The sequence below is a fragment of the Seriola dumerili genome, unplaced genomic scaffold (assembly GCF_002260705.1).
Source record: "Seriola dumerili isolate Sdu_G_001 unplaced genomic scaffold, Sdu_1.0 BDQW01000081.1, whole genome shotgun sequence".
NCBI lineage: Eukaryota > Metazoa > Chordata > Actinopteri > Carangiformes > Carangidae > Seriola > Seriola dumerili.
The window spans coordinates 3,494,992-3,506,794 of NW_019174336.1; the positions used below are offsets into that span (position 1 = coordinate 3,494,992).

Genomic DNA, 11,803 nt, shown 5'->3' on the forward strand with positions numbered 1-11,803 from the left:
ACTTGGCAAGGACAAACAGTAGGCGATGTCAGGGCGTGGGCAGTGGTCAGGGACAGACATAACCCAGGCAAAAGGCAAAAATTTTAATCTGTGACAGTTACCATGGATACAGACAACAATCACCTGGAGACTGTTGATACTGATACTGATGGAAATGTCTAAACTCGATCATGAAAGTCAATTATTCAGTAATTTTCTAAGCAGATTTATTACTTCAATACAACATAATGATTGCCTGTTATGGACATTAGAAATACCTCATAATCGACCTTTCAGCACTAACTTACTCCTCTGTTTCCACTTAAAAGAAGTGCACCTTCACACCATGTACGTGTGTGTATATATATATATATATGTATATGTGTGTGTGTGTGTGTGTGTGTGTGTGTGTGTGTGTGTGTGTGTGTGTGTGTGTGTGTGTGTAGCCGTCTGCTGTTGATAAATCTTGTCAATAACTTTATTGTTTGTAAATTCGGACCTGCAACATAAAGAGACTCAAATCAAAGGAGAACAAAGTGCAATCGTGCTGAGTGTGTGTGTGTGTGTGTGTATGTATGTGTGTGTGTGTTTGTGTGTGTGTGTGTGTGTGTATGTATGTGTGTGTGTGTTTGTGTGTGTGTGTGTGTGTGAGAGAGGGAGAGAGAGAGAGTTCCCTGGGCATTTAGGCCAGCAGCGCTCCATATGAGAGAGAGAGAAACATTAAGAGTCACTGCAAAAAAAGAAAGAATGAAGAAAAGAAAGAGGACAAACATAAAATGGATAATGGGGTAAAGAAGTAAAGGAAAAAGGAATTAAAAGAGAAAAAGGTTGGAAAAAAATAAAAGAAAGGAGGCAAAAAGGAAGGAAAGAAAGAAAGCAAGAAGAAAAAAAAGACAAGGGAAAGAAAAGAGAAAAAGGTGCAGAGAAAACAGGAGGAAAAAAGTGAACTCAGACAACTGCATAAGCAAAAAGAAAGATGTACTGAAAGGACGAGAGACACTGAGAAAGACAAAGAAGCATAGAGAGAGAGCGAGAGCGACAACTGGGCGTCATAATATGAAGGAAAATCCTGTCAGTGTGAAATCAGGATGAAATGTGAGATTATAATTCAACCATGAATTAACTGTCATCTCAACCACCAGAGAGAGGGAGGAGGAGGAGGAGAGGAGGGGGAGAACGAATGGAGGAAGAAAAGGGTGACAAAGTAAAAGGGAGGAGGAGGAAAAAGGAGGAAGAGGAGAAAAACTGGAGGGGGTATGGAATTTTAAAAGGGAGTATGAAGGGAGGAAGTGTGAGCTAGGGAGGAAGGAAGGGTTGGGAAGTAGGAAATAGAGATGTAGGGAGGGTGTTGAGGGAGAGGAACAGGAGGATGGGGGAGAGAAAGGGGAAGGAGCTTGAGTGGTAAGAGGAAGAAGAGATGAAGAGTAGTAGGATGGGGGGGTTAGGGAGGTTGTTGGAAGAGGAACAAGAAGAGAGTGAGGAGAGGGAGAAGGAAAGATAAAACAAAAAGGAAAGAGAAGAGATGAAGAAAGAAAGAGGATAAAGCAGGAGGTGAGGGAGGATAAAGAAGAGCTGTGGCCTTTGACCTCTGACCTCTGTGTTTTGGTTAGGTATAAAATATTTATAAGTTAAAAGAGTAAATAAAGTTAAGGCGGTTTGAGGCTGGTGGTTTGTTAAATGTCTCCGGTCCACCTTAAATAGTGAGGCGATGTGGAACTCGTGGCTGCAGGTGCTTGGAATAGACTGAACTACCTTAAGGTCAAAGGTCAGTGTGAATGAGTTTTCAAAAAAGAAATGAACACTCAGCTCTCATAGTCTCTCCTTGTCCTCCCTCACCTTCTCACCTACACCCTCCCCTCTACACTTCCCTTTCCTCCACTCTCCTCTCTCCTCCCCTGATTTCCCTTTCCTTTCCTCCCTCCCTTTTTCTCTCATCTCCTTCCTTCCTCCCTCCTTGTCTTGTTTTTCTATTTTTCTCCCCCTCTACCTATTCCTCCCATCTTCCACTCTTCCTCTCTCATCTTCCTTTTTGATCGCTCAATCCCTATCATTTCATCTCTTCTCTCTCTGTTTCCTCCCAGCTTTTCTCCTTTCCTCCCTTAATTTTTGTCCTCTCCTTCCTCGTTTTCTCTTCTCATCCTATCCCCTCTTTTGTTTTGTCATCACCTCTCCTCCTCATTAGTCCTGTCCTCCCTCTTTCCTTATCCCCTTCACCTTTTTTCTTTCCTCCTCTCCTCTCTTTTTAGCACTCTTTCTTTCTTCCTCTCCTCTTTCCCCTTTCCTCCCCTCTTCATTCTTCTTCATCTCCTCTGCAGGTTTGCAGACCAAGCAAGCGTCAGACAACATTAAAAATGCTGTCTCTGCTTCTTTGCCTCAACGGGGTCACTCTTTTTTGGGGTCTATATTTTTTTTTCCCTGCACTCCTTTCCTACTTCCCTCCCTCCCTCCATCTCTCCATCTCTCCCTTCATTTCCCATGCAGTCTGGTTGGGTACAATGCTGGGAGCCAGCCAGCGCTGCAGACAGATGGTCCACTTATTAGATGTGCATCAGCCCTCCCTCCCCTTCCTGCAGCTCGCTTTTTAATCAAATTAAAGCCGAAAGAGGAGAGAGAGCGAGAGAGAGAGAGAGAGAGAGAGAGAGAGAGAGAGTTTTGGGAGGTCTGCTTGCTTGTTTTGGAGTCTATTATTTGTTTGAATAGGATGAATGATGACGATGTTAATATGAAATTTGGAAGACTGAACCACTGTCTGTCTGACTGTTTTGGTAACTGCCTGTATTCCCCCGCCCCCCTCCCCCCTCCCTCCCTTCTCTAATTTTCTGTCTCTCTCTTTCGTTCAGTGTGTTTTTAAAGGGCCATTCCGCCAATGTTACCCGTGAATCTCTGTTTACTTGTCATGGTTAGCAGGCTACTACTTGACCTGTGAAAACTGTTGTATAATGTCAACTGTGACTTTGTCAGTTCTGAGAAAAGAACTGATAATGTCAAATTGGGTTCATCAAGGTTTAGAGATTGGACTAGGCCTATAATATAAAACTTGTGTCTTTCAACAATTGTTTGAAGGGCAGAGAGAGTCTATTGAAAACATTTTTCAGTTGCATGATGGGAAATGTATGATACAGTTTTTGGACACTGACTCATAGGAACTAAATGTCAGGCCTCTACTGCTTTTCTGTCTGTTGTGAGTGATCCAACTTTGTGGAAGTGTAATACTAAACTGCAGGTGCACCGTTAACCAAAGTTTAAAGTGAGAAGACCTGAAATGTCCGTAATAATGTCTCAGTGTGTGTGCAGCACAACAATGGCACATACAGTAGGTGAAATATGAAGCAGGAATTTGATGTGTTCTGCTGATTTTCTACTGGCTTTGGATTTCAGATGGCGGTAAACAAGCCCTCAGGTCAAGCAAACTTTCTTGGAAGAGAAGAATCTTTTAAATCTCTTGCTGTAGACAGATCCAAAAATGTTCAAGCTCATTGAAACAACCTGATTTTGAGCAACTAGAAATATCTTCAAGACAGACCTGCTTGGTGTTGTAATGAATCTGGGGAGTCAGTATTTCTGGGTCTGTACACAAACCCCCGTGTCAGTCAGACTTACAATGGAGGCGCTGTGGTATTTTAAAGTTTACTTTTAATTTTCACGACACCATCTGACCAGTTTGAGTCAAATGTTGTGATCGTGTTGCAAATAAACAGTTGAGCAGCTCCTCACACAATAGTATTGTTTTAACACAAATATATTTAGATAAAAGGCCAAACAATTGCAGCCAGTTGCGCATTATTTCAGTAAGATTGTGTGTCAGAAAAAGTTTAGGCAAACATTGATTCCCATCAATCAATTTTGAGATATTTATGGTGTCTCTTATCGGCCAATTTGAGTTTGAACACTTTCCTTAAGTTGATTTTAAATTGATCTTAATATTTGTGTTAAAATCCATCATGAATGATGATGAATTAACACCTGTGCTGTCTTTATGTTTCTGTATCCGATGGAGCCTCCAGTCAGTCAGACATTTGGTGTTTTATTATCACTTATACCACCACCATCAGGTGGTTGCTGGTAGGTGGTCGTCATAGCAACCTGCACTTTTTTGTTCTGGGAATCCTTTAAAAAAATAAATAAATAAAAATTTTTCAAGAAAAAATACATCGTAAACTTTACACATTTATATAGGAAAATAAATTTTACCTTTGCAGCACTGAGAATACAAACACATATACATCAAATCTAATTCATTACTGTAAATTCAATATCTTAATTAATCTGTACTCGACTTCTACCACATATGAGTTAAATTACATGTTTAACATATGAGGGGATTTAACTTAAAGGCCACAGAGGAACTCCAATACAAAACAAATACCAGCTTTACTGATCTCCCAAAGATGAAGAGAGGAGAGGGAGAGGGAGACAAAAAGAATGATCAATATAAAAGAGGAAAGAGGAAGGGAGATGAGATTGTAGAGAAGAACATGACATATTTTGACATTTATGCTGCAGATAGGTCAAATTATTTAGCATTAGCCTGTCAAACCTGTTTGTGTGTATTGTGTGTAATATACCTTATCAAACTTGTTTTAAAGTGGTTGTGTTTTCTGCATTTAGATTTAGAAAATGAGATCTTTAGAAATTGTGTCTGAAGATGATCAAACAGAATATAATAATCTGGTTTGGGTCTTGGCCAAAGTTAACAAGCCACCATTACTGCAATAGCATCTTACTTGTAAATCCACACAATATCATTGTAATGTATATAAAAGATCTGACTTCTTGAGTGCTCGTTTTACAAAATCCTGTCAAAGCTTTTAAATATTGAAATAGTGAAAGTGCAGGTTATAATCTAAAAAAATGAAATGTTTAAATGAAATTTAGATTTTTAATTGAGAGACATATTTTCACCTGTAAACCACAAAAACCACACAGACAACTTTTCTACTATCAGCTGCTCCAAAAATAAACTTGGAAAAATGAGGAGAGGAGAGGAGAGGAGAGGTGAGGAAAGGAGAGGAGAGGAGGAAACGAGAGGAGGGAAAGACGGGAGGAGACGACAAGTGAGTAGGGGAGGAAATGAGGGGGGAGAAGACAAGGTAGGAAGGAGGAGAGTAAATAGGCAAAAAGAGAGAGGAGGAAACGATGGGGAGGAAACGGGAGTAAGGGGATGTGAGGAGAAAACAAGGGGGAGAGAAGGAAACGAGGGAGAGTAAAGGAGAGGAGAAGGGAAGACAGTAAATAGGAAACGAGGAAACGAGGGGATGGAGCAAGGGTGGAGGAAGGAGATGAAAACAATGAAGGAGAGAGGGCAGGAAACAAGGGACGAAGGAGATGAGTGGGTTAAACAAGGTGGGAGAGAAGGAAACGAGGGAGACTAAACGAGGGAGGAAGAGAGGAAAGGAAACAGAAAAGGAGCTGAGGAGAAAGGATGAGAGCGGGAAAAGCAGGACGAGAAAACGAGGAGTTAAATGAAGGAAGAGTGTGTTGAAAGAAGCGCGCGGTGGAAAAAGTGAATATTCGGCTCAGTTCAAAGGCAGCTCCGCGCGAGGAGGGAGGAGGGATGGCTTCCAGATTTACTGTGGAAAGTTGAAAGAGTGTCGGCGACCACGCGCGTGTCCGCGACCGTCTGTGAGCGTGCATGCGTGTGTGTGTGCGTGCGTGCGTGTGTGTGTCTGTGTGTGTTTATATGCGCGTGAGTTACGTTCCTGCCTTTCTCTTTCCGTACATTTTCCGCGCGCGCGCTTGTGTGTGTGTGTGTGTGTGTGTGAGAGAGAGAGAGAGAGAGAGAGAGAGAGAAAGAGAGGGAGAAGGGGAGGGGCACTCCTCTCTCTCTCTCTCTGCCTACTTTGCATATTCCGCGTGCCTCGGCTCGGCCATATGGGAAAATGCAACTGAAGGAATTGTCGGCGGGGAAAAAAAACGCGCAGGCAGGAGCACGCGAACGGAGCGGCGAGAGTTTGAGATCATAACAAATCCAGAAAAAGTTAAAACAGAGGAAAAAAGAGAAGAAAGGTGGAGAAGAAGAAAAGAGAAGGGGCGGGGGGAGCGTAAAAACCAAAAAAGAGAGAGAGACACGCGGAGAGAAAAAGGGAGAAATAGAGTTTTCCGTCTTTCTGCGGAGGACAGGAACGATGTATTGTGCGTACACCATCCCTGGGATGACAGGCAGCTCACTGATGTACTACTACAACGGCAAAGCGGTAAGACACACTCTTCCATCCCTCCTGCCGTTTCTTTTTCTTCCTCCGCGGCGGTTTGGGAGTCAGACGGAGAAATAGAGAGAGAGAGAGAGAGTGTTAGAGGTAGAGAGAGAGAGAGAGGACAGAAAAGAGGTGAGAGAGAGAGAGGGAGAGGAGGTGTGAAGGTGAGGAGTGTCGCTTTTTACGCACCAACTTAACAGCGCGGTTCGCCGCCGCGCGTCAAAGCGCGAACGGAGTGTGAGCCTTTTCTGTCCGTGTGTCGCGGTTTATTTTTGGAAAAGGTGGCTGTTGTTTATCGAGGGGAATAAAAGTGTGTGTGTGTGTGTGTGTGTGTGTGTGTGTGTGTGTGTGTGTGTGTGTGTGTGTGTGTGTGTGTGTGTGGAGCGGGGGAAAGTGACAGTAGTTGCGGTGGTGTGCCGTAGCGCTTGGATAAATACGTTGGACAGACTTCTCTGAAATGTGAGGGAATGTGTGTTTACAGTGTGTGTGTGTGTGTGTGTGTGTGTGTCTGTGTGTCTGTGTGTGTGTGTGTGTCCGCTACACCTACACTTGAGCTATTAGAAAAAAAATAGTATAGGTTAACATTTTAGTCTGCTTCTGTCTGCCGGTTAACGCGCATCAGACGCTTGTAGATTCATCTTAAAATAATCCTCCACGCAGTTTTATCTCTCTGTCGCTTATTTTTTTAATTTTTTTAAATGGACGTCAAAGTAGCAAAAATAAGAGCCAATATTGTTGAATTGAATGAATGTTTTTGTTGCTCTCAGGCGGGATGGCACACGTGGTTTTGGGATTTGTTTGTTTTTGTTCAGGGACTTGTGGCTCTTTATGTTTTTTTATTTCTCCCAAAAAAAAAGGTTAAAGCTTAAATTGGTGATTTTTCTGTCTATAATTTGGCTTCAAATTGTGATCGTGATTTCTTATTATAATCAATAATTTTGGGCACAAAAATGCATTAAGGATAAAGCTGGGAAATAAGTGAATTACATGTAAAGAGTTGAGATTAATATCAGGGATATACTGTCATCAATTCTGTTTTTTTTCAGCCTGTTTGTATTCCTTTAAAATATTATAAATGTAGCAAATTATAGAAATGAAAAGGAATAGCCACTGCAGGTCTACCCATCTATCTTCCTCTCTGTCAATGTTAAGTTACATATAATTCTTGTCTGTTCAAAAATATCATATCGGCCTCTAAAAGAATAAAAGAAAATCATAAAACACTGTCTGGAAAGAAAAAGAAAAACACATCTGAGAAAGTCATCCGGCTTGTATGAAGCTGTCTGACCTCTTGTGAACCTTTCTGTCTGTCTTTCTGTCTGTCTTCCAGTAACCCCCACCTGTAAAATACCACTAACAGGGTGAAGTGATTTAGAGAGAGAGGGGGGGGGGTAAAGTGAAGGCTTGAAATGAGAAACAGGGTGTAAAGGGAAGCGAGGGTGAATGAATTTCACTGGTTTTCTCGCGTAAAAGCAGGAATGTCTGCATGCCGCAGGTGCAAATGAAGATGGAAGTGCTGGGGTTTCCTCCAGATCCACCTGTCAGTGAACTGTCTGTCCTCTGTGTGTCTGTCTTTGTCTCACCTTTGACTCTTAATTGCTGCTTCAGGGAAAAGAAGGAGGAAATAAAGAGGGGAAATGACAGCGAAGATGGAGGGAAGGTGATGACAAGAAAGCAGGAATCATCATTAAAGAAATAAATCAATTCTATATCTGAATTTTTTTTAACTTTCTTATTATATTAGCAATAATACAATTATACTATAAAATTACATATTTTTAATTAATAATAATAAATCTGAACTTGCAGCTTAAAGGCCCTCTGAGATAAATAATCAGACACAAAACGGTAGCTCTGAAAACTTGCCCTCATCCATAGCTTCTGTTAAAAAACAATATGGAGACATTAAATTATTGTTTCTTTTATTTTGTATGGAAAATATATGATTAGATTTTTGCAGAAAATGTTTTAATTTGTGCAGTTTTTGTAGTTTTTACAGATCCATGACCTTGATTTGTTTATGTTGTATGAATCTGATTTGATTTAGTTATTGTGGTTTATATATATATATATATTTTTTTTTTTTCTTTTTTTTCTTGGATTTAATCTGTGTTTTAAATATCCTCTATATTTCCATTTTATTACTGTTAACAAATATATGAAAATACAGAAAATCCACTGTTGATTTGAATTTCTCTAACCTTGTATTTTGTAGTTTTTAGGCTTTTAAAACGTGAGCTAACAGTAATCTGTGTTTTGGCGGTTGTAAACAGAGCCTCTGTTGTTTGAAAACCGCCGTCACCAACAGTCGCCCTCTGTCTGCTCGGTGCCTGTCGGGTCTCCAGCCTCCATCCGACCACCGAACCCCACGCTGTCAGCCGCTGGCTCTGGAGCCTTCTGCTTTTTGTACCCACTCTCTCTCCGTAGCTCAGGGCCTTCTTTGTATCTCGGCGGTTCTTCTCGGAGCCGGAGTTCTTTAGTTCAGCGATACTATAGGGGCACGGCGTGGCACCACCACTTTGTTTGGTGGCTGGCTGCTGGATGGCACATTGTGCCGACGGTCTTGATCCGGTGCCAAGCTCCTTTCTATCTTCACTTTAACCCCCTGTCTCACTCTGTCTGTCTGTGTCACAGCTCGTTTACACCCGTCCACCGAGCAAACACACGAATACAGGAAACAGCTGAATAAAGTCATGCTGTTCGTCTTCCTTGGTCCTGTCTTTGTAGCTGTTTGGTGGCTTTAGCCAGCTCGGTCTGAGGTGCTGATGCTGTGGTTGTGTGACGGCAGATTCAGGCCAGTCGCTGTGTTGTGGAGGCAGAGCAAGTGGAAACTGGGGCAAAGTGCTGGAGGTTTGAGAGAGCAGACAGAAACACTGGTACAGATCTGCTGCAGCAGTAGATCTGAGAGGAGGCTGAATCGGGGCTTTGGTTCGGGGAGCGTGTGGGGGAGGGTGGAGGTGGGGAGAGGAGGGTGAGGGCTGAGGCCTGAGCTTCGGTTAGCTGCTGTCGGCTCACTAACTTAAGCTCTAGCGGCTTAATGAGGCAGCAGAAAGCTCGGCTAAAACAAAAGGCCTCATTTAAAGCCGGCCCGGCCAGCCGGCTATTGTTATGCTAACGCAGCATTTGAATATTCAGTAAGTTTTAATTAGGAGAGTCCTGAAGCCGCCTGCCAAAATCCTGCAGCCCGCTTTCAATGTGCAGCTACAGGAAACACACACTTTAAACACTTTAAACTGACGATTCTGTTTGTCTGCTATTTATTTTGCGTGTGCTGCTTTTCGGAGACAAACAACAGCCCGGACGCCAGAAGAATTAATGATTTTTTTATAAGATTTATGCTTTTTGTCAATGCGCTCCAATTATAGATGCATATAAAATTATATTTCTTATTCTATCTTTTTAAATTAATGTACAATGAAAATATTCCTATGTTTATTCAAATGAATTTCAGCCTCAGTTATTGAAAAGACCTGAATACATTTAGGTTTCTATTAGAAAGAGTTTTTCCTTTTAATCTCACATTTTAGAGCTTTAGTGGTCGGACGACATGCTGCAGTATGAGCCAGTGGAGAGGGGGTCAAAGGTCAAAGCCAAACTGTCCAAATGAATTTCAGCAAAATCCTTCATTGGGTTCAATAAGAGTATTGATCTCATTTTTTTTTTAAGTATTTATACATTTTGTGTATTTTAAATAAGAATCAAATCTGACCATGACACGTAAAATATAAATAATCAAAAGCAATTTGAGGAGGATGTTTTAACTTCCAAAAAATCACTTATAGTATTTTTTTTTTTTATATCACAAATATTTAGGATTAAATGACAGAAATTATAAAATATATATGTGTTATGTAATGACGCCTCGACTCAGAAAATGTATTAAAATGACTAAAACTACAGAGAGAAGCTTCTCACGCCTGGAGCAGGGAATATGCAAATCTGTGTTTTTGTGTATTGATACTGGCGTTTAATACAAAAAAAGATGTGTGTGTGTGTGCGTCTGTGTGTGTGTATGTGTGTGTCATTTTCTCTCTACCTTACCTTATTTCATATACAAGCACATATCTATGTACACTGTGTTCTGAATATGAGGTGTAAACAGTAGGTGTGTGTGTGTGTGTGTGTGTGTGTGTGTGTGTGTGTGTGTGTGTGTTGTCATTGTGAATCCAGTGTGTGTGGACATCCTGTGTGCTCAGTAGGCCGGAATTAGAGCACAGCATGTTATGCAATTATAACTTTATAAATAGACTCATTGTGTGTGTGTGTGTGTGTGTGTGTGTGTGTGTGTGTGTGTGTGTGTGTGTGCGCGTGCGTGCGTGCGTGCGTGCGTGTGTGTGTGTGTATGTGTAGGCCTATATTTCCATCTGCTTGAACAACTCAAAATTCTGATTTTATTGAGTGTTTGTATTTTTTGTGTGTAAATGTGTGTGTTCATGTGTACTAGGGAAACTTTGTTGTGTATTAATCATTGCTGTATGAGTGTGTGTGTTTGTGTGTACGTGTGTGCGTGCACACGTGTGTGTAAATGTGTGGGTGTATTCTCTTGCATTGCTAAGTGTGTGTTTGTAGTTTATTAAACTGTTCATTTCTTCCAGTTTTGAGGTTAAACTCCAGGTCAAAATTAAAATGAAGTCCTGTGTGTTTCAGTTGTTAATGTGTGTTTGTGTTTGTGTATGTACAGTGTGTTTTCTCGAATAGGTTGTACCTTGTCTGTGCATAAGGATGAAAGAAAATGTGTGTGTGTGTGTCCGTGTGTTTGGGTGCACACGTGTGTGTGTATTACCGTCCACTCTGCACTGGAGGATAAAAATCAGTGTGTATTTGTTTTGTATTCCTGAGTACATTTACGTTCACTCTCTACAACTTTTATTTGTCTACAGCAATGACACAGTTATGCTTTAAACTGTGAGTGTGTCTTTGTGTGTATGTGAAGTGCTGCCCTCTTTTTACTTTTATGTGTGTGTGTGTGTGTGTCTGTGTGCGTGTGTGTGTATGTATATATACGTGTGTGGGTGTGCACGCGTGCGCGTGTGTGTCTCGGCCAGCCGATTAAAGCCTGACACACCGTTCAGGCTTAAACTTAATCCTTCTGCATCAGATTATCTGACACTGATGCTGCTGATACACACACAGATACACAAACAACAGCACACACACACACACACACACACACACACACACACACACACACACATTGCTGTCTTCACACAATAAACTATGATTTCTCTGCTATTAAACAGGAATGAGGTAAAGAGACATACACCTGTCGTAGCTTCCTCACAGAGTGTGTGAAACCTTCAAACGCTCCTCTGATCGTCAGAGTTTCTGTCGTCTCTGTTTTTATAATAATTAATTAATTCCCAGTTCTGATAATAAGTTTTTCTTTTTAGTCAATTATCTACTGAGATGAAATATCTCTTCTTTCTTATAATTTCTTATAATAAATCTTACAAAACCATGTAAGAAATGTAAAATATTATTTGAGTCACTAATATTGTCCATTTATTGGCCTAATTATTAAATGATTGATCAAACAAATAACTCACTAGTTTTAATGATAATGAGAAGAATTTATTTGAGATGTTGCCATTTTTCTTAATTTCTGATAAAGAGCTGAGACAATTTTCCTT

At 41.0% G+C, this 11,803-nt stretch overlaps 1 protein-coding gene across 1 annotated transcript in view; it reads left to right on the forward strand.

The window, feature by feature from the left end:
- Nucleotides 1-6,051: 6,051 nt before the first annotated feature.
- The window catches only part of tcf4 (transcription factor 4), an 87,631-nt gene continuing 81,879 nt past the window's right edge, over nucleotides 6,052-11,803 (forward strand). The window contains exon 1 of the mRNA XM_022744632.1: nucleotides 6,052-6,173. Within this exon, the coding sequence (XP_022600353.1) occupies nucleotides 6,105-6,173 (69 nt within the window). The 5' untranslated portion in view covers nucleotides 6,052-6,104. The remainder of the gene's footprint in view (nucleotides 6,174-11,803) is intronic.